Here is a 27769-nt window from a genome sequence, read left to right as displayed (position 1 = left end):
TTATAAGGTTATGTTCTGCCCCTTCCCAGCACTGGAGCAGCGGAACGTCTGGATAAAGTGGTACGTTCTCACAGTGACTGAGGAAACACGTCTCACTGCTCCAAACAAAACACACTGAGCGATCTTCAAGGATGTCAAAGGTGTTTGAGCGATTCGGGTTGCTTGGGAAGGAAAAGGTCTGTTAACTGTCAGCGGTAAAAAGTCAACAACATTCTCCCAATTTTTAAATTCAAGTTTACATGATGGAAAACACACACGCATTGGTGATGACTGTATATGGGCAATCTTTTTGGATAACTTCACCCATTTTCGTGAGGAAGTTGCTCTATACCTTGACTGCTATGACTGCAAGTGGAGGTATAAAGCATCCTGCCTTCCAGAACGCCTTGGATGGTTGTCAGTGCTACATGTAGCCGCGTAGCCTCACAGCTCATTAAAATATAGCCTCAACCACTTTTTTGCAAGTCAAAGCAAATCCCATTTAATTATACAATGAAATCTTCTCCACAGCTTTAACCAAAAATAAAGGTGTCTTGGAGATGTTATGAGTAATGGTCATTGAACATATAGGATGCTCAATGACCATAAACACAATGTTTATATATTTCTTTCTTTTGGTTCCTACCCAAAATGTTGTCATGTCCATCACTCGCTTGTAACAACATCTGCCCCTCTGAGCTGTGTGAATAGAACCGGATGGAACCCTGACAACAGGAACATGCTCCAGACAACCAGATCTACCCATTGTGTAAATACTTCTTTTTTCTTTTAACCTTTAAGCTGCCACAGTGATGGGACAAACACATAAATGGATTAAAGGAAAGACGCAAAACTGCAGGGAAATTACCTTGAAGTGAAGGATGGTGGACTGTCAATAGAAATATACAGAAAGTATTCATACCCTCTTACATTTTCCACTATTTCTTATGGGGAAGTCTCATGTCAGAAAAAAAAAATCAGGTTTTTCCCTCGTCAAGCTACACTGAGTACCTCAGAAGGTCAACCTTAAAACAGAATCATCCTGACTGAGCTCCATGTCCACATCTGTATTTCCCGTACCCACTGTGGTACATGGTGTGTGAAAATCATTGTAGTCTCATTGTGGCTACTGCTGGTGGTCTAGCCAATCCTTTGGGTTGTCTGATAACATGTTGCTGATTAAGTTAAGGTACTGACTATTTCAGCGTTTTATTTTCACTTCATTAACACGTGTTAGGCACATTCACAATGGGGACGGGCAATTATGAAGCGCTGCCAGTGAGATTTCTTGATTAAACAAGGTCAAAGAGGAAAATGACAAACCTCCTATTACATTCCCCAACATGGATTTAGAAATGCTGCTTCGGATATTTGTTGTGTTTCAGAAAAATGCCATGGGAGGTTTGAATAGTTAAAAATGCTTAATCTAGCTCATTAACAACATATGAAATATGCTGGTTTTAAATCACTGACAAGCTGCTATCAGGTGCCGCAATCACCATGCATGTTTCTTCAGAGAACATTGTAAAAGAGCTGAAGAGGTGAAGCTGAAGAAAGCTTCAGCAGATGCTACGCAGTAGACCCTCATATGAGCCTGGTTCTCATCAAGGTTCCTTCCTGTTGAAAGTGTTTTGCTGCCACTGTTGCTTGTTTTGGGGTCAGGTTCTGGCGTTCTGTAAAGAGGCAATCGTGATGGTAACAAAGGCTGCTTCAATATAGTTGAGTTGAACTGAATTGGAAAATGGCACATCTAGCCTCACTGCTGCACTCTGGCCCCACTGTGGGACTGCATGTACAGATGTGTGTGTGTGTGTGTGTGTTGTGTGTGTGTGTGTGTGTGTGTGTGTGTGTGTGTGTGTGCGTGCGTGCGTGCGTGTGTGCGTGCGTGCGTGTGTGTGTGTGTGCGTGTGTTTGTGTGTGTGTGTGTGTGTGTGTGTGTGTGTGTGTGTGTGCTGTATCTAGGGGACTGCAGGTATAAAGAATATGGAGTAAGAGTATATGAGTATTCTTTATTTGACTACAGCTACTGTGTGATAATAACAGAGGGAAGTAGACAGGTGTGTTATCAGGAGTCGGTCCCCTGCTTTGCCGACAGTCACATTCCAATTTTGTTGCACACAGTCCTTCAAATCTGGTGTGTCACCTCTGACTGACCCCCCCCCCCCCCCCATTCACTGTGTTTGTGCAGTTGTACAAACAGAGACGCTTCAAATCCAGCATGTTTCAAAAATCCCACTTAAACAGAGCAAATATGAGGTCTGGCCCAGTGTGACTGCAACGATGTGGAAGGTGAAGAAGCGTGACATGCAACTGCCAAAAGAAAATAGCAGTGAATTAAAGAGAAAGGCAGGTCACCATGCAGGGTCAACACCCCCCCCCCCCCCCCCACCCCCCCCCCCCCCACCACCACCACCTTCCCCTATCTAGATAGATAGATAGATAGATAGATAGATAGATAGATAGATAGATAGATAGATAGATAGATAGACAGAGAGAGAGAGAGAGAGAGAGAGCAAACCCACTGACATGCTGCTTTTATGAGTGACAGTAATATTTCAGAATTTACTGACTGTCAGTTATGGAATTGCTTCTTCTCTTTACATAAGCAACACATGTGCAGCTCAGTGTTCCGTTGTTCCTGTCTCTTCCCTTCCTGTCATGTGGTCAGCGTGTAGCTCTTGAGAGTTGTGTATTGTTACGATGAAATGTCAACACTCAAGGGTAGTGCAGTGGTTAGCAACAGTCCCCAAGCAAGAAGAGACCTCATGTCTCTGACTTGGCTAGTTGTCTTCTTCCCTTCCTGTCTTCTGAACTGAAGGACAGTTTCTTAATAATCGTCCAATTAATGCCTTGATAAGTTAATAAATGAGCCGCTATAATTTTAATCCTTGTGTTACAGCGGGGGTAGGGGGTGTATTCGCAGGCCACATCTCTGCTTATTGCATTCATTTTTGAGGACCTCTTATTGTCCTCAACATGAGTATCCCATTCATTGAGCATTGTCTATTGCTTTGAACCTTATGCTAATAGTCTGTTTAGATTTTTTGTCCGGCCAGCGAACAAGCTGCTGAACATCATTGTATTTATTTGCTGACGTCTCATAGTAATCAGTGCATCCCATTATCACTGTTACACAGCTTCTTTCTGTGGAAGCAATATTAGGATCTGTGGATTAACATTAAAAGTTAAGAGAACACTGTCTTCTTATTATTCTCTCTCATTAATGTACCATACTGGACCAGCAATGAGTCTTTAAATTATTTATTCAAAGCGTTCCTACAGAATTTCCCGACAAAGACTAAATACAAAAATGAAGATAGGAGAAGACACTTGTAAATGTTCATGCACGGCTTCACATCCACACACGCACAATTGAAGGCACACGGATTCGAACCTAAGCAGAAGCGCACTCAAAAAACATATAAATATTTGAATGAATACAATAAAGAAAGAGCAATGATACAAATAGCTTTGATTCAAAGGTCAGAAGCACCCGCGGGCCCAGATGTTAAACTTCCGTCCGTCTATAGCAGTTGTTACTGATAGAACCGACGCGCTGCTTCCCCCTTTGTTTATGAGTGCTTTGCATTTGCCTGTGTGCAAGAGGGGGGGGGGGGTAATTGAGGGTGGTGATGCAGGGTGTATTCATGCAACATTCCTCCTCACAGAGAAGGCCCAGACTTCATCGATGCTGAGCTTACTCTAAGCGACAGAGCCCATCCAACCAATCCTGATCCTCTCAGACTTTTCCCCCATTTGAACCTTCGTGTTCCTCCGTCTGACCCCCCATTGGTGACATCATGGCGCCTGGCTGTTGGCTTTCCTTGTGGCGACATTTCCTCTCCAGATACAGCCTTGTTGCCATATTAATGTGAAACCTAAGCTGATGTCCAGGGTACTGGATGAAAATGTGTGACGAATAAAAAATCAGCTATAGTTGGCCTCTTCTTCCACTTTAAAGCTTGTTGTGATCCTTTGTTCTCCTTTCAAACCAAACCCAACAAAGAGCTCCATCAGTTTTATTACTACTCAGTTTTGAGAGCGATGGAGGATTTATATGCATCTTACCTATGTTATGTGAATTTATTTTGAATTTCACTGAGGCTCTCCTGACTGAACCTGAACCAGACCCACATAAATGGATGAGGATGCGGTCAAACTAAAACAAAAGCAGCCCACAAAATAAAGACCAATAAAGATCTGGAAACGTGAACAAGAGTAGATTTACTCAACACACATGTGAGAAACCTTTTTCTTAAGCACTTGAACAGCTATTCCTCGTTCCTCCATGGACCTTTTATATACATTCACCTGTGATACTTGCAGAATTCTCTGCTGTGAGACGATTAGGGCTTAGAAGGACTTAACAAGCGTGTTTGCTGTGGGATAAAGCCCCCCCCCCCCCCCCCCCCCCAACACACACACACACAATCACCTCATCTGTATCCAGTGGATGACAGTGTACTTGCACTGAAATAGAAACCATTCCTGGGGGACTTGGCGGTTACGCTTCTGCAGCATTTTGTGCTCCGGACAGCTACAATATTGCTGCTGTGTGACCAGCTTATAGATGTTTAAGATGATTTCCAGATGCAGACTTTCAAGGCTGTGTACAAAGTGAACGTCAGGAAAACAAAAACAACTGTTTGGAATCCGACATTTAATGGGCGAAGCTGTAAAACTCAAAGTATCTCTAGCAAGTTCATTGTGCAATCTGGCAGCAGAGTGTTGATGTTGCAAAAGTGCTCTTTCACATCCCTTCTGGATTTATGTGTCAGATTAGGCCCAATTTGTCCTGGGAGAGCTTTGAAATTCCTATGCATAAGTGAATTTGATCAGTCTTTTATTGCAGTCATTTGTCATGCCATGACAACTCAAATGAAAAACAAGACACAGTTCTCCCACTGCATAAAGCAAACTGCACGTCTTTAACGGACATAATATGTGAACTTTTCTCTGTAATCACATTCTCTGATGTGCTGTAACAGGGAGGAATCACAGAAGCTTCTCATCAACTCTGTACACCTGAGAGACACAAATGTATCTCCTCACACATTTATTTTAGTTCTGTTTTAGCATTGGTTTGTTTTTTTCCTTCTCATGAGGTCACTGTCACTCTGATACATATATACGCACTGATGATATGATGATCATCATGGGCTGAAGGCACCACCTGCAAATTTCAATCTTGACATATAAGTTGTGCACCAAAATAAGCAGCGTGTGCAGGCATCATGTGTCTGCATGTGTAACTGTATCTGTGCTGAAACCACGACCAGTTAAAAACATCTGGCCTCCATAAATAGTGGAGAAAACACAGCACAATAAACAGCTGGTAAACTGCTCCAGTCCTCATAGGAGATACGGGTTTGCCACAAGAGCGCGAGAGGAGGGAAATGCCTCTAAATGTACAGAAAAATCATGAGGACATGCAAGATTTCTATCAGTTTGTGCAGCTTTGTACCACCATTTTTTTCCCCCCACCATTCTTCTCATTCACACTATTTTTAGTGGTGTGCTACATTTAACTGGTATCAGTGTAACTGTTGCTTTTATGTGAACACAATGTGTATTTATTTTAAATGATTTCAGGATTTGAACAAAAGGAGACAATCATCAGCTGTGTGGGAACACACTGTTCAGCCACATCCTGGCCCCACTCCTACTCGCCAAGTCCCGTCATGAAAAGAATGATGCTAATAAGAAGATGGCTGATGTGATTTCTACACGTTAACACTTCTGATAGTGTCTCTTGTAATTAGAATAGCTTTAGACAGAATAGGTTAAAATATGTTGATATGGTACAGAATCCCCTCCCTGAGCAAATTCTCTGTGGTTAATCAGCCAGACATGGAAGGTGTGAGGGAGTCTCTGCACATGACTATATATACAGTGATGCTTTTTAGTTTCAGTGTCACTTTCAGTATTCTGTGGAGTAATGCATGACTAATCCCCCAATAAATAGGATTTAAAAGTCATTACAAGAGTGTCACTGATTTCCATTTATTCCATCAGAGACATTAGAATAGGTGTGCGTGAGTGTGTCTGTGTGTGCGTGCATTTGTGTATGTGTGCATTCACCCTTCTTCCACTTTATGCTGCTATTTACTTTGAGCATCATGTGATGAGGCTGCCAAAGAACTGCCTTTCACACGTTCTACACACGTGCACTGAGCACAGTCTGTGTGCACACGGCCATCTGTAAGCATGAATAATGCATGTGCACACATTCATTTTGCTGATTTGCATTTTGTGCAGATGTGCATACATGGAGCTCAGAGGTCATTAAGACAGTCTGGACAAAGAGAGGAAATCACTGGAAATGGTCCACACTGCAGCCATTAAGTCATCTAATTTCTGTGTTTATACTAATGAAAGGAAGAATATGTCTTATTAGGTTATCAAAAACTGCTGTTGATCTAACCTGGAAGCTTTGGTAGGTTGTGAGGGGCCAAATCGACCACATCCTTATCCTAATCATGTCCAATCCATCCAATCCATCCCCTGTAAATCCTGACAAACAATGAATAAATTAAGTTTGTAAAGGAGGAATGCTAGCAGGTAATTTTGTTAAAAAGCTTTGGCACAGATATTAACATTATCTCATCACTTTGCTATTTGACACAAACAGAATGCAGAGAGGGTAAACCAGGTTTGTGAGCAGATCTTGCTGAAAGCTGTTTTGACGTGAGAAAAATCTTTTTTAAGCTCATTTTCTCAAGATGGAATGATTTAACACATAATTAAATTAGGATTGGTCTAAGAAATTCAAAAAAATGTCATGTTTAACCTGAAACGAGCTCAGCTGTGTCTAAAAGAAGTAGGCTGGGCAAAAATAGGATCTCCTTTTGAATTTTCTGCTCTTCTGGGGCCTGATTTAATTAGGTCACTTAGTCTTTCTTATATATAAGTGGGAGGAGTAATGATTGAGTTTAATTCAGTATAACATTGTTTAGATAGTGTTCATTAGAATGTCTATTGTCTCAAGGAGGCAGAGGAGAGGAAAATATGGTGATCCACATGAGATCCACGTTCACATAAGAAACAAAACTATACTATAAACTATAACTGAAATATATATACAAATTATATGCATCATAAACTGCACCTTTTCTTTAATGGGAAATCATGATTTTAAATTTGATTGAGTTATCTGTGTAGTTCAGAAAAGCACTGCATTGTAAATCAGTCAATAATCTTGTTCATTTTTACAGTGTATTTACTGTATAACATACTGTGCATTTGTGTTGCTGGTGAGAAGAGAAATGCTTTAGCTCAGTTAATTTGACTCAAACCTAGATTATGAACCAGACAGCTTGCAAGCGGTGCTGGAGTGTTGCAGTATCCGTGCGTGCTCACGCCGTATGTCCTCTCAATGGAAAGCTCCCTCATGCAGTCAGCTCTCATCTCATGCCAGCGCTGACGTCATAAGTGGCCCCTTTTTTCAGCCTCCTATTGGTCAACCTAATGTGACGCCTCTTTCGTGTTTGACGTGCAGGCAGCAAACTGACGTCACTGTAGTAAGTGGTCTGATCTTTGTCTTCCCCTCTCACACACTCATTATCCTGCTACTCTTTTAGTTCACACTGCAGGAACAATGAGCCTTTTGATGATTGGTTGATTAAAAACCAGCCTCTGGTATGTGTGTGTGTGTGTGTGTGTGTGTGCGTGTGTGTGTGTGTGTGTGTGTGTGTGTGTGTGTGTGTGTGTGTGTGTGTGTGTGTGTGTGTGTGTGTGTCAGATTACAGAGATTATTTCTTTTCACTACATCGATGCAATTTTTCAGACACTGACAACATAAAAATTGTGAGTGTGCGCTGATGTTGTCGAATCTCTCTTCACTCATTATTTTCAAATCCATAATTATGATATTGTGATAAGATTATCCTAAACTCTGATTAAAGATCCCAAAACTTTAATGAAACTAGGGAAGAGATCAAGAGTATTGTTCAATCATCCTGTGTGGATTTTTAATCTGCTTAATTTCAGTCATCTACTGCCTACATCTATATTCATCACCATTATCATCATCATCATCATCGTTTTTAAAGGAATGATTGATCACAGGATTTTAAACATAAATTTTACCGAAATAAATATTTAGTTGAAATATAATGTGTGTCAAACACAAACTATCCTGAAATATACCAGAATGCCATCTAAACAAAGAATAAATTAAAATATATTGTTAAAAAATATATTTTCATTGGGCTGTATTTGTAGGTGTAAATAACTTTTTTCAATAAATTAAAATAACCTTTTTTTAAATTTGTTTTAGTGACACATTTCTAACTGCTGATGACTAAACTAAAAATTTTCCAAGAAATTGTGAAAATAGTATTATTTCTAAAATGTAGCGTTTTTGTACTACTGAATTACACATTTTAAATTTTATATAAATATTCATATTTAATTTAAAAATCCTCAGTGTACCACTGGGGGAGCCAGTGTGCCGGACTCACAGTAATGCTGCTTTAGGGAGCCGGCCGTCTTTGTACATTAAATAACTATGTGGCAAAATGTCACCATTGACAGCTGAAATTATTTAAATTTAATGAATTTAATTAAGTATTGGCTTTCACATATCAGTGATTTTTGAATTTGTTTGGTCAAAATCTTTCTTAAGCAACTGATACCGTAGTCGCCTGTAATGGAGGGTTCAGATATAGATGGATTAATTAGCTATAAATGTAATGTTTGTTACAACTGCTTTTAGTAGAATAATGTTGGTTTTGGTGCACGCTGTTTCTGTTCCACAAATAAATTCAGTACCGTTGTATTTGGATTAGTTTTAATGGAGACCTTTTATTATATTACATTTCATATTCTAGTTGCGAGCTCATTCACGCAGCTACTACTGACACTGTGTGGTCAGAGTACGTAATAACACCCAGCCGACATAGTCTTCAACACCTCGTATTTGTGTATTCTCGCTCTCAGCCAGTATTTGGACATAAGTGCCTTTGCAGATATGGATTATTATCGTTATTATTGTTGGTGAGACGCAGCATGCTGAGACTCTAGTACCTCTAAATAAATCATGGATATACTGGTAATGTATAAGCCTCTCACTGCCTAAATTTAGTTGTATAAATAAATTTGTAATTTTTGGTTTTGCGTTCAAGCAGATTATAAAGTGATGGGAGACTACTATTAATGATAAAGATGAGATATTAAATGTAGCTAAAACTGAAGATTAGGTAACGTTAGACATTATTGTAATTAAAGAAATTGTCCATTCTCACATATCTAAATTATTTTATTGACTGCTATTGCTGGTTTTGAAGATTAATAAAATGTATCGTGTAAAAGTATAGTTAACCTTGCACGTTATTGATTTGAATACGGTCTGGCAGCAACTGGCTGTAGTTTAGAGTCTGGCCACTAGTGGGAAGTAACGTGCATCAAGTACGATCCCCGATGCTTAAAGAATATTCATCAAGCATTAGTCGGTTCACCACTGTAATGTTCCAAAACATTGGATGCACAGCGGGCTTGCACAGAATAACTTAACACAGAAGGCAACATGCTGACAGTGAATCTGCCAGAATTCAACACGTAGATGTTGTTCAGGGTTCTCTTTTCTGAAACCCAGAAAAGAGAATTATTTTGCCCCAGTAGAATTCTGCATGATTTACTGCTGAAATTGAAAGAAAAGGAGTCTGGGGACCGCTGGTGCATTTGTGTGTTTTAATGTTGGAGGCTACACAAGAGGGGAGTTTCCTGTGGGTGTGTGTTAGCACCTTGCATATGTAATTAAATATTTGCATGATACAAGATCAGATACAGAAATGCAAACATTACTAATTATATACATATATAGACAGGAAAATAAGCAATTTCATCAATCAGTTTCATAAAATATAAGAGAGTAATTCTGGAGAATAAAAATAGTAAATAAGGTTTGCCAGTCTTTCACAGTGCTTTAGATTTAATTTAATTTTAACTGATATGAAGCAGCTTAGCAGCTCGGTTCCATCAGAATCTGCTCCACTTACCTGCACTCCACACTGTAAAAATGTTTGTTGTTGTAATTTCAGTCAAGGACCTTTACTGGAAATGATCAACATTATAAATCTATTGTTACATTTTATTGGAGGATCCTTCTTAATTTCCTGGAGGAACAAAAGCATGTAGATAGAGAGGCGTAGAACAAACAGAATTATTTTATTATGGAGGTAATTATTAACATTGGCTGACCTGCTTATATTAATGGAAATATGCTTTTATTCTGAGACAGGTCGATGCACTTCCCTAAACTGTGGCATGAATAAACACACACACATACATACACACACACACACACACACACACACACACACACACACACACAGATAGAGGCAGCAGCTGATGGCTTTGATAGCTTCCATAATTACATGGCAATCTTCATCCACCTTTTCTCTCTTTTTTTGCTCTCAGTTGAGCAGCTGGCAGCTGCTCCATCTCTAATTGCTTGTTTAGCTGCACATGGATGCTCCTTTCTATCTGAGGCTCCTCGCTGCATCTAACCTGCTCTCTCGCATGTCCAAGGAAGCTAATGAAGTTAAGCAGCCCCTTTTTAAAAGCCCCAGAAGCCACCCTGATGGCAGGACAAAGTGCTCCCCACTGCTGCCCTCTCTAGTCTCAGTCACAAGCCATTCAGAAGCAGCCTTCATTTTAAGCGTCTGTTTTCTGTCATGTTAAGTTCATCAATTAAGAGTAAATAAGCAATAGCTTATCAAATTGTAACTTTAAAACTAGATTCTCACACTGTCTAACGCATTTATAACACACAGAGAAACAACAGAGTCTTTTGTTAGTGCGTCTCCCACACGACAAGCACCTTAATGGATCCTCGGTCAATTAGTTCTCTCGGTCTATGACCTACACTCCACCTATATCTGCCTTGCTTATCATGGTGGTCTGAGCGGGGCTGTTGGGGCCGTTGCCTGTGGTAATAAAGCTCAGTCAACTGCAGGCTTTTTCCAGTTCATTACCTTGACCTCTGTGGTACTGCCCAGCCGGGGTTTTCGTTTCACGTCTTTGAGAGAGACCTCAGCATAAACTCTCAACAAACGAGACTGTGAATTATTAACCTTCTCATCATGATGCAGGAGGGCTGCACTGACTCTAGTCCCCCGAGATTGGTGTCCAGCTTTCTGCTAAGCTCTGCGGCTGCAGAACAAACCAGTAACAAAGTTATGATGCTGTGTATGAAGGCTCTCGGAGCTGTTGCGCACAAAACCAAATTAACTGTAAGCGAATCACTGCATCTGGATATTGTTCCTCCGCCGCAGCAAAAACTAGGTGTACAGGTGTTGCAGCCCATTTGTGCATGTATAAGTCTCGGATTAAACCTTTAGGCTGTTAGTGAATTCATATATACAGTCTGTGCATCACAGCAACACTGAAACCTGAAGTCACTGTTATCAGTCAGACAGTCAACATCCTAAACGTGAAACCTCATCACTGCTGACTTATTTAATCATTTATTTTTTAACCTGGCATATTGCTCTTTAACCTGGCATATTGCTCTATTCCATATTAATGAACAGCTGTTACTAGTGTTGCATCACTGGGAAATAACATCCAATTAATATGACTTAAAGCAGCTGTTATTTTATTGTTGATATGAGTGAAGAATCCAGGTTCTGTTCATGCAGAGCTATGTTCTCTAGGCCCCAGCTCAGCTCTTTTTATCAACCAAACATTAAATCATACATCAGAACCTGTACAATTAAAAATACACCTGCTAATTCCTGATTGTACACATTCAAGCGGCTATTCCTGAGTTAAAGCAACCTACGTAATTAATAAGTACCTCTGGTCGAGAAGAGTTACAACCCAGCTTAGTCATTAAAAATAAGCATGTCAAGCAGCTGTGGGGCTGTTTTTTTTATCTTTTTATACTGAAATTAGTTTACCGGTTGCTTCCTTTGATGATACCTTTCCTTCTAATGGCAAAAATGTTCTGAATTTGTACTTCATTTCCTGGTTCAATTGAGAAAAGCCAGAATATTCTGCTTATTGCAGATGTGCTGAATATAGAACAGCTCAACAATCAAAAAACATTTGAAAGAGAATATTTGAAGTGCTGTCACACACCCAGTGCCACAGCTTTCGTCACACACCCACCTTCTGGTAGGTGATGGAGCTGAGAGATGGTTATAAAGCTCAGGCGGCATAAAATAAAATATACAGACATGCTGAACAGGACAGGGGAAAAATCAGCTTTTACCTTTTTTAAGATTCAGTTTCAGATAAGATTATGTTATCGTGTTTATTGAAAAAAATGCATATGATCAGGACAGACTGGCACCAGCGAGGAAGGTCAACAGGTCAACAACAGGTCAACAACAGTCTTTTGAAAGTACAGTAGTAGCATTTATAAAACTTTTTATATTTAGAGTCACCTAAACTTTATAAAACTGTATGGCACTGTTGCCTCCCAGCAAGAATGCCCCAGGTTCAAATCCCTGGGGATTTTCTGTGTGTATTTTACATACCCTCGCCTTGTCTGGGTGGGCACCAGAGCCCCTTCCCACAGCCCACACACATGCAGTTCAGCAACAGGTTAAATGTCAAATCTTAACTGGCCTTAAGTGTAAATGGTTGTTTGTTTCTGCATGTTGGTCCTGTGATGAGCTGATGAGTTATCCAAGAGGACCTCCCCCTCCCGCCCAACGTCAGCTGCGATGGGCTTCAATAGTGAGCAGGTCAGGTGAACACCATTCACTAACCAGGGGTGGTGTATCCAGCCCTCAAACCTAAATGGGACAAAGAGGTGGTTGGATGGAAGGACAAAAGCTGAAGGTAAATAAATTCCTGGAGAGAAAAATTCCTGAGAATGTTGGAAAAAAGGGTTTACAAGAGACAGAATCTTTTGGCTGTAGACTTACCTCCTCCATTGTTTCATCAGACCTGCTGGGTTAGAAGCTAAATATCAGATGTAACTGTATCCCTTTATTGTTCATAAGCTTGACTGTTTTGTCCAGATGGGAACATTTCATCTTCACTTAAATCCATAAAACGCTGCATTGTTCATCTCTTTCTATTCTGTGCAAAGCGACCGGGGCTGAGCCACCCCCCTAAATCTGTCAAAACCTAATGGAACATCAATGAGTCACTGTTTCCAAACCAGGGATTCCAAAAAGAAAAAAAAGCAAAGGAATCCTATAAAAGTCCTTCCACTTATGCGCCTGTGAGCAAAAGATGATGCGGCATCAGGAGCTCCAGAGTAGAAGAGAGTAAAAGAATTCTTCTGTCAGGCAGAAGAAACTGGAAACATTTCTCCTGCACAACTGTGTAGAGGAAGAAAATTTACATTTGAGAGCTGAACTGACTGCTTATATTTTTACTCAGGAATCCAGCAGTGTTAATGCTGAGGGGTAAAATAAGTGAGAAACTGTCATTTCTATTAACCTGATGTGCACTTGCATGCTCAGTGTGACACATGCACTTTTGCCACTAAATCATCTGTTTTTTTTACTGGGTGCAAAATAAAATTCAGCCGTTGGAAAAACAGGCAGCTTTAAAGGTTTGATATAAGTTGTTCTTGTATCTTACCAATAATGTCAACATGTAATCAGGTACATGGCAGCAGGCAGCAGTTTCTTTCATGTCTTGTTCGCCCTCACTGTTGGACACTGTCACCTTGTCCTTTGACCTTTAGATCTAGACATTCCAACACAAACCGGAATTTTAACACTTATTGCAAATTTTTTACACATATTGGAGTCCACGAACATCGAGTGGACCTGCAGAACCATGTTGACCATCCCAGAACTACCTTTATTTGTACTTAGTTCATTTCATAAGTGTCTTTTTGCCTTTGAGGTTTCCTTCTCCTCTTTAATGTCCTTAATCGGTGCTCTGAAACTTCCAATCCTGTCTGTCAGATCTGGTTGCCTGGAAGCTGGAGGCTGACGCAATTGTTGGGTCTCCAAACATGTGTGCTTTTATTCGCCAGTCGATGATGAAGCAGCGTTCAGAACTATCTGAAACAAAACATAACCCATTTAGATCAAAAGGACTGAGGCGACACAGTTAAAATGTTCTAGTTTGACCCCCACTTGACTGTGACGGGTGGTTGATGAATCGTTTCGTTTCGTTTTCTCCCACTTATCCAGGTCTGGGTTGCTTCAGGTGGGATGCCCAGACAGCCCTCTCCCCGGCCACTTTCACCACTTCCTCCAGGGGGGTCCCCCAGCTGCTCCCAAGCCAGGCGAGAGATGTAATCCCTCCACCGAGTCCTGGGCCGGCCACGAGGCCTCCTCCCAGTGGGACATGTCCGGAACAGCTCTAAAGGGAGGCGTCTGGAAGGCATCCTGGCCAGATGCCCGAGCCACCCAAGATGACTCCTCTCGATGTGGAGGAGCAGCGGCTCTACTCTGAGCTCCACCCGGATGTCCGAGCTTCTCACCCTGTCTGTAAGGTTGAGCCCGGCCACCCTGCGAAGGAAACTCATTTCAGCCGCTTGTATCCGCGATCTCGTTCTTTCGGTCATCACCCAACGTTGATGGCTATAGGTGAGGATTGGGACGTAGATCGACCGGTAAATCGAGAGCTTCATCTTCCGGCTCAGCTCCTTCATCACCATGACAGATCAGTTAAGCGCCCGTATCACTGCTGACGCCGCTCCAATCCACCTGTCGATTGATGAATCACTTTAAAAAAAACTTGTCATGGATGCTTTTACCATGCTATTTATTCACCTCTGTGAACTGCTTTTATCTGGGACACAGCATTTGTACATGTAAAGAGCCACAATCGAACCATAAATGTCTGCAAATCATTCATCTAATCAAGTCTTTGCAAGAATTGTCAGCACTGCGAGAGGAGGTACAAACACCCAAGGGCCCCTCTGTGCACGTCAACACCTGACTGTGACTTAGTTTGTTTGAAAAATCTGGATATACCGCAAAAAGGTCATATATATTTGTTAAAGGAATGAAAGATGGTGTCTTTCATCAGTTTGGAGAAAAAAAGATGCAGCAAATCCATTTGTTTGGGTTCAGTGTTTGACAGCTCCAGAATGGAGAACACATGCAGTTCCTCCACTTTCAAAGTGAGATGGCAAAAATGTTTCCCCCCCTAAGTTTTAAGAGACTCTTAGAGACAAAAGCTGAGCTGCTGAAGGGTTTCTGATGAGTTATTCTAAGTTTTAAAAAATTCCACTGTTGGAAACTATTATATATATAAATGCCAAATGTTGGTATTTTTAAACACTATTGTGCCTTTTCACCCTGTGTTGGGAACAAATAATCCACACAAAAAGTAATAATTGTTTAAATATATGTAATTTTCATCACTTTCTTTATCCACAATTTTATTCAATGTAATGATAGATTTTTATGGAATGCAAATAAGCATATGTGATGTTCTTGAAATCCCGATATAAGAGTAAATTGAGATTAGTAAAGGAAATGATGATAAATGTAATAGCACTACTACTGTTCCTAACAATACTTCAATAAACCTGAAATAGCATTTCACAAGCATTTTGCTTTTTTACTATGAAGTTCACTTCCTGTCGTGTTCCCCTGATTACTAATGCCGTTATCCTAACTGTCTGGTATAAAAACTGACACACGGGTCTGAACCCAGCTGTAAGTTGCACCCGCTGCGCCCAACCACAGGCAGACAGATAGATCTCCATGGCAACACTCATTTCATGCTCAGGTTCTTCTGATCAATCTGTTTCCCACCGGAGGTCCAAGAGACGCCACTAAGATATCTTGCAGTAAAAATGACGCTCTGTGAAGAACCCAAACCAAACGTTTTATTGACCTGTTGCCATAGTTTCAAAACTATATAATAAACAGAAGTTTTGGCATAAAGGTATGTTTCAAATCTATTCTGGAATGTAGGGGGTCACCTGTACTGGGATAGGAACTGGATGGCTGAAGGTGCTGGCTCCAATTTACAGATTGCAGAAACTCAAAAATTCTGTATCTCGTGAGCCAAGAAGAGCTTGCTGGGTAATAAGGTTAGGGTTAGGGTTATGATATGATGACATATAATGGAACCTGACCATTTGTGGCTCTGCAAGTAAGAAGATGGATTCCAAATGTGAATATTTATATAACACATCATGGAAGAGAGAAATATAACCTCTTTTATTTCTCCCTCTTTGATTGCAGCAGGATTCTGCAGGATTTGCAATTCAGCTGAATGCAATGTGAAAAACAAGCACAGTTTATTTCATTTACTGTGATGAGCCTACGGCTCGTCTATGGTGTCTCCTGCTTCTCGCCAAAAGGGAGCTGGATAGGCTCCATCCCCCGAGGCCCCATTAAAGGGTAAAATAGGCACAAGATGGATGGATGGTGTTTAGAATTTTGTCAATTTGGGGATTTTATACACATCATTGATGGATGATTTAAATCGCTCTGGCTGCAGCACAACATCCTCCCTGTGAGACAATTTTAAATCATCTGCTTGACACAGCAGCTATTTTGCAGGTGTTCAGATAAATTCATTCCTCAATATTCTAGATACAAAAACGTATGTTTGGTACATAATTTGTTGGATTTTTTCCTCAATGTTAAGTGCTGAAAAAATGATTCCGTAAATTCTCCCCTATGACAAAAACATCCTGTATGAGGAGTAAATTGATCCCAGTATCTGAGCTAAGAACTCCACTTAGCTGATGCGTCATATCAGATTATGCAGGTCCCTGAAGCAGGTTTTCATAACAGCTGTGATTTGGTGCAGCTGCTTTAAAGAACATTAAATTTTTAATGTGAGCAAGCTACATTTTTGGGAAGGAAAAGCACAGTTCTCAGGTCTCACAGCTCTCAGTGCTGTTTGCTACCCTGCAGAGCTGAGGAAGAGACTGGGGGGTTTGGTTGCGGACATGTTTTTCTTTCTTCTTCAGCTTTGTCTTTTTGTTGACCTTTTTAGGACTATTTCCTGAATATACACCAATCAGAAGAGACAATCGGGGAATGACACTAATTACCATGATTTGCAGTGGCACTCTGGATATAATAGGCCACAAAAGAGCATTTTTGTCCTCAGGGCTGATGTCTTAGAAGCAGCAAAAATAGGCAAGTGTGAGCACTGAGCAAGTGGTGATGACTCTTGTTTTGTTTGCCTGGTTGCTGCTTGTCTCTGCCTCTTTCTTCAGGTGAAGAGCGGCAGGCAGTCAGTCCTCAGTCAGAGACAGTTCACCTGCTCTGGGCAGTCCTATAGAAGCTGCTTGGGTCAGTATGGCTCTCGCTGTCTCCCCAGCAGCACCAACCTTTTTCGTTAGCTACCTTCTACTTTTTAGGCAGCAAAAAGGGGGAAACAACACAATATTGGACAAGTGGCTATATGGTTGTATCTGGTCAATATTTGTATATGAATGTGAGTGATCCAACAGAACAGTTTAGATTTTGCAGACTTAAAAAGGACTTAATAATAATAACAGTTTAAATGCCATCAGCTTATGTGAAAGTTTCAGTAGCACATTTTACGCCACAGCCGTGTTGCTTTGTAGGTCACAGGAAGTAGAAGTGTGTGGCAGGAAAAAGGCAACTTAGAAATGAGTCAGTCAGCTATTGAGGCGGCGATTCAACGTTGTGGCTGGAGTGGCTGCAAGACTTTCATAAGTCTAATATAATGTACATTATCTCAAGATTCATACTGAACAGAAGGAGATGCATACATATAATGATAGGCTGGAGTGAGTCAGCAGAAGACCAGCATCAAGTTCAGAGTGTAGATGCGCTGAAACACACCTTAGTAGATGCAGATGCTTGAAAATACAGGCAAGCCAAAACATTCAGGTTCTGCAGATGGTTTCAGTTACACCTTCTGGTTAAGAGGTCTGACTGGAAGCGTGCTCGCTGCACTCTGCCTTCCTTTGTTGCACAAAGCAACCCTCAACCCAGGCAGCTGTGCTGCTGCACCATTGCAGGGATATGGTGGTGCCATCGGGAAAAGAGGAGGGTGTGGCTACTTTACTGACATACACAGACAACTCCAGCTGCTCTGCATGACCAGCCAAAAAGAGCAGATTATTAAATGCACTCTTGGGGGATTTGAGGGCTACCCCTGCGCCCCCACCACCACAAACGCCCCCTGCTGCTGATGCAAAAAATACAACACCAACATTTGTTTCCTTGTAGGATCTTTTTGTAGATATGCAGCAAATACTTTGGACATACATTTCAGATTAGTAACAGATTTATGAACAGACCGCATTAAACCCTCAAGCTGTGGCTATAATGTACAGTTAAATGGATTAAAACTCATAATTGAGACACAACATTTGCTTGTTTTGATGTTAAAGGTTGAGTCTTTGCCATGGTAACAGCTCATGAAGGGTGTAGCCAGGACAGATAAGAGGGAGGGAAAAGACCCAGTGAGGCCAGCAGAGAGTGACTGTCCCACAGCTGATTTAATTTAATATGAAATTAGACCAACAAATCAGGAGTCATACACATATGAAAATCACAGATCACTCATAAACCAGCTTGTTTCTGAGCTGTTACAGCATCTAATTCTGTGAATTAAAGGGTGTGAAGTTATATTTGGCCATGGTGAAACACTTTTCACAACCACTTCCTATTCACAACCCTTTCCTATTATTCTTGCAAATATTCTTAGTTCTCACAAAGACCAAGAGTTGGCAGATATTTAATGGTCTCTAGCTCAAACAGGGAGAATAAGTATACACTCTGCATGTGCAGCTGCAACAGCCAGTTATTTACTAACAATAAAAAACTTTTTTTTCCAAGTCTTCCACTTCGTCAGGCCCAACTGTGCTTCAATTGGTTAATAATTTATATCTCAAAAATCTACTTTGGCACTGACTGTGGATGACTGCAGAACTGAAGCAGGTCGAGAGTGGTTGTGAAAAGTTGTGGAGCTGCAGTGAAGTCAGTTGGATGTAAACCAATATGAAGTGACAGTAATGCACGTCCCAAACTCCAATTCTATCAAGCAAACACAAAGTCTGGTCATATATTTATAATCATAGTATCTTTTTTGTCATGGGAATGATGGGGGCGATATAGATTCACTTTGATTCTCCAAATTGTGTTTAATGTTTGATACTGTATTAATGGCTTTGTCGATGAATGTGTTTCTGTTTCAAGAGTAATGAAAATAAAGATCATTATCATAGGATTTCTCTTAACGGCCTTGTGCTGGACCTGGATATGATCAGAAGACCCCACAAAACATGCTGGTATCCAGGAAGAAAAGACCTATTTGATTTTAGTCAAGAGTATGTCTTTGTGTTCTGATCAATGTAATTAAAGTTGGGATTCATACAGACAGCTTGTTAAAATAACTGATCAATAAACACATTGTCCAACATTGATCGCTCAAAATACCTACAAAATGCATACAGAATATCCTGTATTGCTGCAACATGGATCCATTGCATGCTACAAACCTTTTTCTTCCATAATTTAATTAGCTTCATTACTTTAAGATCAAACCTGCTTTGTTGCGCATTTTATTTTAGATCTAAATACCTGCAAGTTTTTATTAGTTCTGATATTCTCTGGTGGAGCTGTCGCACGGTGCCAAATTCATTTAGATGGACTTCACTCTCCAGATCTGATAACGTCCATGCGCAATACATAATGGAGTGGATTACAGAGAGAGAGGGAGAGGGAGAGCGAGAGGGAGAGAGAGAGAGATTGCAGTGAGCTTTTTCTCCTTGTTGTCTACACGAGTGCCGTGAAAGTCATTAATAAAGCTAATAGAGACAGAGATGAGGGAACTGTGAGCCCAGCCGGAACCTGCTCGGCTGCCTGTTAACCAGCTCTTATGCGCTCCCGGAACTTTGGAACACCTGCTGAGCGCAGCTGATCAGTCGGCGTCGAGCGTATGAAATTGATTTTTGTCCTCTTAACTAAACGTTCGTGCGCGGAAACGCGAAATCCGGACTAAACTGGAGCAAAAGACGCAAAGCGCAACTGTGACAGCGCGTCTTTTTGTACGCTGAATGGCGCCGGAGGGGAATCGCCAAACTTCGGTGTCCTTTGAGGATCACGACCTAATGGGCTACACACCGATTTTTACTGACCTAAATGTGTAAACTTGAAGCGCGGAATCAGGTCTAGAAAGTGTCTGCACCGTCCTTGTGTCGCTTTAACCCACCGTTCCAATGCTGGACTGGCCTCTGCTTCTATGCATCGTGATCCTGGCGGTCTTAATATGGCCAGGCTCCAAATACTTCGGCACCGAGAGCCCACCGGGTGCTTTGTTCCAGAGACAAACGCCGTCACAGCAGGCGACCGAAAACAAACCCGGGAAGCGCGTTTCCGATCGCCACGAGAAAGCAGCCGCGGTGAGTCTGGTCTGCAAACCGTCGGCGCTGGCCAACTATCTCCTGAAGCACTGCAGGACTTTCAGGAATTATTCGCCGTTCGTCGGGTGGACGTGGCGCGCCAGCGCGCTCCTGCAGAGCGTTTACGAGGCGTGCTGGCCGTGCGACAGCCCGGTCCAGTTCGTGCGGGACAACCTGCAGCTGAGCGATGACGGCCTAGTGGCCTTGGACTGGGCTGTGCCTTCATCCCAGAAAAGACGCAGAACGTCCAGCCACTCCACCAGCCCCGTGCTGCTCATCATTCCCAACTCCTTTGGGAAAATCACAAGAACCGTGTTAAAGGTAAGATTTGCATCTCTGATGTTGCTCATAAGGAACAACAGGTCACCTGTTCTTCTGACAAGTATATCAGTGCATAGCATCTTTATAGTGTCATTTATCCAAGCCTGACATATTATTAAAGAAATGCGGGAAGTGACAGTGAAACAGCCACAATGTTACAGCTACAGAAAAGGGGGAAATTATACTTCTCAGTGGTGGAGACTTTGGACCATGCAAGTCAAATAAATAAATGTGTAGTTCATTCAGCTGTGTGGACATGAGGAAGCTGATTTTACGGATTAAAGGGTTCTTAAAAAGTGCTGATGGAAATCTTGCAGTCATTGACAGAGATCACAAAACCATGATTGACTGGAGAAGTGCAGGACACTCTGCTCTCTCCCCAAAATGGGCACCTGCTCATGGTAACATTTCATGGTCTGATGGCCTGCTTTTGTGCTTAGGATCCAACAGCCTGGCTGCCAGACCCCTGTCAGAGATAACAGCTCTGCAAGTAGCCTGGAATTAAAAACAAAAACATGAGTTGGATGTGAAAAATTTCTGTGGAAAAAAAACAGGGCAATGTATCGGAGCCATGTGAAATAGATAGAAGGTCTTGATTTCATGTGCATGTGTGTCACTTCTGCATCATTATGGTCGAAAATATTTGTGCTGTCAGCCATTTAGGCATGTGAGGTCTAGAAGATGCTACAAGGAACACCAATTAATGAGTGTTGCTGCCATCACTCTCTCCCCCCCTTTCTCTTTCTGCTCATGTTTGCATTGTCTGGATAAATAAGCATGTAGATCTGGTTTTGTGGTGCATGCTTAGAGACTTAACACTGAAATGTTTGTTCTCATGAACTGATAAATAAGCCCTTTCCTTTTATATAATTCATATTTTGTTCACACTTTCTCTCATGCTCCTTTGTTCATGTAATGCAACATGTTTAAAATTATACATGTATGTCTAAAAACATAAAAGATGAATAGGTCAGTTAAAGAGCCTCATACCATTGCCTTCCCTTCAGTGACTAATTGTTACTCTCCAATATGGAAACACAATAAAATTCTTACAAATTCAGAAATATCTTTCCATCCTGACCTGTGTGAGTGAGAGTTGGATGCTGACATAAGTGTTCAGACCCTTTGAAATGACACTTGAACTTTAGTGTTTCTATTTGTCTTAATCACCTTTAAGATTGTTCTTCATTGTTTTTTTTTTTACACATGATAAAAAGAAGTAGACGAAACTGATAATAATCAGAGAGAAAACCGAGCCATGAGGTCAAAGAGTTCCAAAGGTCAGATTATATTGTGACACATCAGAGGAAGGCTACAAAAACCATTCTGCTTCACCACCATTCAAGGTTCCCAGGAGTAAAGAGGCCCTTAATCAATATGAAATTAAAGGATTTTTGGGCCCACCAGGGCCTCTGCAAGCCATGCTGTTTGAGAAAAGCACTTAAAGGACTCTACAGCGTGTGATGCTTAATCTCTAAATCTGTGAGAAATGAGTCTCCTGATGAAACCAAGGTCAGTTTCAGTCAGCTCTTCAGTTTTTTTCAATAAAAATAATCTGATCCCGAGTACTCAAGACCTCGGACTGGGTTGAAGGTTCACTGTCCAACAAGATGAAGACTCCAATCCCCCGGCAAAGACAATGCAGGATAGGTTTAGAGACAAACCTCCATAAACCTGACCTCTGTGAATGTGCCCCAGCCAGAGATCTTACCTGAGCCCAATCATACAACTCTGGAGAAACTTGAAAATGTCTGTTCACCAATGGTGCTAATTCAAGCTGAAAGATGATCAGCACTGATAAGATCCCCAAATCCACATTTGCAAAGCAGGTAGAATCATGTCCAAGAATCCTGGAGGCTGCGCTTCACCTGAGCACTCCAAATGTTAAATTAAAGAATATAAGAGATTTTTTAAATTCAGGGTAAAGCTGCATTGTAACAGAATGTGACAAATTGAGACGATTCCTGAAGGTTCCCATTGTACTGTAGGAGAAGAAAAGGGAGGGAGAGTGAAAAAAGAGAAATTACAAAGCTGAAAAAAGGACCATTTGCTCTCTAAAGGGCTTTTAATTCAATAATAAAATTAATTCCAACTGATTTAGGGCTCCGTCCTGATGACATTTAGTTATGTCACATTATTTAGTAACAAATGTGGACCTGTTCCACCGGTGAGGGTGAGGAGATTATCCTCTGCATGTGCACCTGAGGGCTGCCTGGATTTCTGTCCAGAAAGAATGTGTTATTGACATGAGAATTTACTCACTCCATCTGAACCCTGGCCTCCGTTTAAGGCCTTGTGATTCTATTAGCTTCTTAACAAAATAAAAGCTCACATGCAAACAATCACTGACTCTTAGCAAAACTCAACAATTCTCCATATTGTTCCAAAGATCTCCCCGATCAAAACTGACAACGGAAATGATTTGCAGCATAATTTAAAATGCTGACCTGTGATCACTGGTGCCTCTGCTGGGCGATTCACATCGTAGGAAAGTCTGCTATTGCTTTACACTAACTTGCTAGATCTGCAGGCGGGTCCGGGCAGCCTGATCGGCATATCACCTCATTTAATCTGTTGCAACACCAAGGCCTTGGCTCTGGTTCTCAGGTGCCATTTATCAGACACAATATTTGACCATGTGTCCTGGTTTTAGGTAATTATACAGGACTTGTGCTGCTCAGTCATTTGTGATAGCTCTTCTTCTCCTCATGGCTCTTTTCTAAGATCTAAAGAGAAAGAGAATAATTATGGAATCCACATTGTCTCGGGTTCTGCTCTGATGTTCCTCCCTCTTTCTACAAAGCGCCAGAAAATAGGAAAAAAGGCTTCTGCAGTCTTGAGGGAAGTAAATATTTAATGCAGCGACTCTGCAGTGCTTCCTCTCTGGCATCTCGGCAGATTTAGAACATTTCTAAGCTTAGTCTTCGTTGGTACAGACCACCAATCCACACAGCTTAAACCTGCTTCTCCTGAGATGATGCAGAGTGATGCTTCAAATCCAGAAAGAAAGATTAGTCGTCTATTTGTGTTTGCAGACTCGAACAGATTCAGATCATTTACTCACTAATCCTCAAAATTAGGAGAATGATGTCATTTCTCTGTCTGAAGCACTTTCCAGTGTAACAAAGTAAAATGTGTTCAAAATAGTTGCTGCTCTGAAACAAACCTTTGCTGAGATAGTTGGTACTGCTGTGTCATTGAAAAGCCAAACATTGTTAGAATCTCTGGCATTTTGTTGAAATGTCTAGATCTTTTAGATACAATTGTGTAAATATTGTAAAAGGTAGAAAAATATTTACCAGTAATTTATCCTCTTCAAAAGGTAAAGGCCAATAATCTACTTGTCAAGTCTTGTCAAGAAAGAAATGTGCAAATTACCATAGCTTAGCTAAAATACCAATGATAATAGTGTTGACCTGTCTCCACTTTAGGTCATCATAAACTTCTTAGCAATGCTAAATGGTGTTCTGTTCGTGTGACGACACATGCATTTAAATTTTAGACTATTTATACAGTCAGACACAGATTAGCATATTTTATGATAGAGGGAAACAACCATTCAAATTCACACCTAAGGCCAAGGTAGAGTTGCTGTTTCACCCTTCTCCATGTCTTTGGAGTTTGGAGAGATGCTGAATTAGAGAAAGAACCTACACTGACTCTCGAAGAACAAGCAAATTCCACACAGAAAAGCCCCTGGCCACCAGGATATTCGAACCCGAACCCTGCTTATTGTGAGGCAACAGTAATGTCCCATGGTTTAACTCAAACTGGCTGTTCTGGATGCTCACAGTTTCGTGTGTGTGTGCTGATCATGACCATAGATTGACCATGGGGATTTAGGTTTGAGAGAAGTGCTGACATTTACTAGGTAGATGAACTAAATAAAAGACAGCACTTGTAGACATTCTGTCCAAAGTGACCTATAAATTAGTTTTTAATCTTGGTAATTTTCCTTCCATTTCTTCTTCTACAGCTATGTGAGACAGCACTCTTCCACGGCTACCTCCCAGTGGTTTTTAACCGCCGCAGCCACAACAGCAGCCCTCTCACCACTGTCAAACTTCAGCAGTTCGGCGACCCCGCCGACCTGCGCGAGGCTGTTCGCTACATCCGCTACCAGCAGCCATCAGGACGACTGTACGCCGTGAGCGAGAGCACCGGATCCGGCCTCCTGCTGTCCTACCTCGGAGAGTGCGGCTCATCCAGCTACATGACAGCGGCCGTCTGCCTGTCGCCTGTGTTCCGCTGTCAGAGCTGGTTTGAGAAAGGGCTGTGTTGGCCCCTGCAGTGGGCTCTGGTGGTTTACCAGAAGATTTGTCTCAGCAGGTACGTAGGGGGATCCAATTCCTCACCTGTGTCTGCAGTCTATTTTTATTTTATTTGATTGGGGATTCCAGTCTTGGAGTGTTTATTTTCAACCTGCTGTGGTTACCAAAATTAAAAAAGAAATAACATATCAGCTTTGCCAATTTGAAGGCAATTATGTTTTTCTTTTTTCGTAAATTTATAAGAACAGGCAGTTCAAAGTGTTCACAGTGTCTGTCTGATCTGTTTTCTGATGAGAATACATCAGTGATGGATCAGACACATCAAAACTGCTGCCAGCAGGGAAACATGGTGAACACAGAGCCTGAACTGAACCGACAGCTCCTTGACCTGACAGCATGTTTGTTAGATAGTGAGATGAGGATGTTGTTCCCTCTTATTGGAAAAACCAGTTCACCTGTGTACACAGTTGCCCTATGGAAGTTTGCACTTGTCACAAATGTAGGTGTTGCACATGCAACACCTACATTTTGATCTTAAGAAAATCCAAACTAGAATGAAAAAGCCCAACAACATCATGAACATCCTGAATCGTCAGTCCGGTAAAAGATGACTTGAAGAGAAAAAAATGGATGTAAGTACTCACCAAACATTTAGTGGAAAGACAATTAAGGCGCAAAGAAGTTGCCACGGCAACAGCCGCCCGGCTTCATGTCAAGCCATTGATTCTAACAGACAGCGTGTCACAGGTTAAGGTTTTCTAATCATTGCCATGAAAGGTGATGCACCTCAACCTCTTCAAAGTGGATAAGCCTCATTTTCTCCTGTTGTCTCTGTTGATTCTATTTGGGTCTGCAGGTACAAGACGGTGCTGGCGGAGACCTTACAAACAGACACCCTGTTTTCCAGCTCTTCCTTACGTGGCCTGGAGGAATCTTTGTTCTGCCTGAGGAGCTCGGCACCGGCAGCATTTGCAGAACCTGGGAGTGGCTGGGATGCGTACTGGGAACACAATGAGCCTTTGAGAGACGTGGATGAAGTGGCCATTCCTGTTTTGAGCATATGTGCTTGTGACGACCCCGTCCGGGGTGACACCGAATCCACAATACCGTTGGAGCTCTTTGAAACAAACCCACACTTTTTTCTTCTCCTGACTGCCCGAGGAGGTCACTGCGGCTTCTCCACCCAGTATGAAGGCAGCGTGGTCAGGGCGTTTGGTGCAGCCAGCTCTGGGGCTCCGCCAAACACTGGGGTGGGGAATCATGGGACCAACTGGAGTCACAAAGCGCTGCTGGAATTTTTCAGGGCAGCCACAGACTTTTTTGCAGCAGAGGACAGAGCGAAGCAGCTTTCTGTCCGGAGGAGGGGCCTGGGGGGAAGCATAAGTGGGAAAATGTTCCGCCACCGAAGTGTCAGCTCATGTAAAAGAGTGCCAACCTGCTCCCATAACATCCATGCAATTTACAACTGGCAGAGGTCCTATACACGATGATGAAGCTGAATTAGAATTCAAGCTATACTATATGCCAAACAGGTGTCATTTCTACATGAAAATGATTTCATTTTTTGCATTCTAAATAATTTTATGTAAACACATAATTGTAACAAACTAGTGCTTTGAAAAGAAGGTGTGTAAAACCTGACATACAGTACATTACCATTGTCCATTTTTCATTATTCAGGCAAAGTAAAACTGTTTCCAAATGTCATAATTCAATGTGGTAACAACAGATGTGTTAAACAAAGTGTAAAAAATGGCAGTTGATAGTTTCTCTCCGGTTCAAAGAATGTTCATTTGTGTGAAATCCTGATGCTCGTATCGTATAAAATTGTCATTGTGGAGTTTTTTAGAGGCCAAAGTTGATTTTGGATCCAGAGGAGACATAAAGGTGCAGGATAGAGGCGTAGCTCTAAGAGGAAAAATTAAAACCGTTTAACTCCTGGTGGTCGGCTGTAAAAAGACAAAGTCATCACGTACAATTTTAGGTTGAGCATTCAAAGAAAATAACACAAATTTTCTCGAAGATGTTTTTTATTTGTATTCACGTGTTGTGCTTGTTGAGCTTTTTCTTAGTAAGTGTTCATCATATACCGGTACTGACTTTGAAAACAAACTCATTTTGTGTTCTTTACATTAGTTGCATACTTTCTATAAACTCTTCACTGCCAGCAGATAACAGTGTGTCATTTTCCAAAACACACTGAACATACTGCACATTTATCTTACCCTTTACAAGGAAATATGTACATGCATACATACATATGCTGAACTTGACGTATAAAGAATAAATGTCAAAAAAACATTTTTTTTAAATGTTATATGTAAATTGCATCCAGTAACAGACTTACAGTATTTACATGATGTCTTCTGGATTTGAAAGTATCCCAGGGTGGTCTTGTTCTGGTTCACATTATCTGCATGTTACCTACAGAATGTTGTGAGTTCAATGAGCCAGTTTTTCTATTGGCCAACTGTTCATGTTTTGTACGGTATTATCATGCCATTTGTACTTTTTCTAATATTTCCTGTGAGTATTCTACATACTTTACTTGACTAAAGTTTTGTAAGTTACTTGTTAGCAAGTATAGCAAATAGTGAATTATATACAGCTAAGAGTTATGATCTGGTGTAAAGTTGCTATAACTCATCAGGCTTACTATGTTCTAATAAAACTGTTCAGAACCCTCAGGGTTGGAAGGTAAAGGAAGTGTATCCAATTTCTAGTACATTAAAATCATTGACCTGATTTTTTTTTTTCTCGTGTTGTTTGGACTCAGATAGGGACCACCGGTCTTGTCAGTTCCCTGTCGTCAAAGCTCAGACCTCACGGGCATTCGCATGTGTGTCTCCACCCACGCCATCTTATCCACTCAGACAGCTGTAAGACACCAGCGTACCCACAGAACTCTGCGCCTGCAGACTCACTC

General features: G+C 41.4%; 1 protein-coding gene and 1 long non-coding RNA gene across 2 annotated transcripts; both read left to right on the top strand.

The window, feature by feature from the left end:
• The first annotated feature begins 12639 nt into the window (after positions 1 to 12639).
• LOC130535098 (uncharacterized) lies at positions 12640 to 15455 on the top strand. Its single transcript, XR_008953032.1, has 2 exons — positions 12640 to 12771; positions 14088 to 15455. It is a non-coding gene; the product is annotated as an uncharacterized LOC130535098 (long non-coding RNA).
• A 4128-nt stretch (positions 15456 to 19583) lies between these two features.
• abhd15a (abhydrolase domain containing 15a) lies at positions 19584 to 27545 on the top strand. The gene is made up of 3 exons (XM_057049943.1): positions 19584 to 20572; positions 24549 to 24901; positions 25700 to 27545. The coding sequence occupies exons 1-3, from the start codon at positions 20069 to 20071 to the stop codon at positions 26331 to 26333; spliced, it is 1491 nt and encodes a 496-aa protein (XP_056905923.1). The 5' UTR covers positions 19584 to 20068; the 3' UTR covers positions 26334 to 27545.
• The last annotated feature ends 224 nt before the right edge of the window (positions 27546 to 27769 follow it).

Source organism: Takifugu flavidus, chromosome 12, assembly GCF_003711565.1.
Source record: "Takifugu flavidus isolate HTHZ2018 chromosome 12, ASM371156v2, whole genome shotgun sequence".
Classification (NCBI taxonomy): domain Eukaryota; kingdom Metazoa; phylum Chordata; class Actinopteri; order Tetraodontiformes; family Tetraodontidae; genus Takifugu; species Takifugu flavidus.
Note: the sequence above shows the minus strand (reverse complement) of the source record. Positions and strands in the feature narration are given on the sequence as shown.

Coding starts and splice junctions, on each gene's coding strand:
- abhd15a (XM_057049943.1), top strand. CDS start 20,069: ATGCTGGACTGGCCTCTGCTTCTATGCATCGTGATCCTGGCGGTCTTA. Junction 20,573..24,548: donor TCACAAGAACCGTGTTAAAG/GTAAGATTTGCA, acceptor CTTCTTCTACAG/CTATGTGAGACAGCACTCTT. Junction 24,902..25,699: donor CAGAAGATTTGTCTCAGCAG/GTACGTAGGGGG, acceptor TTGGGTCTGCAG/GTACAAGACGGTGCTGGCGG.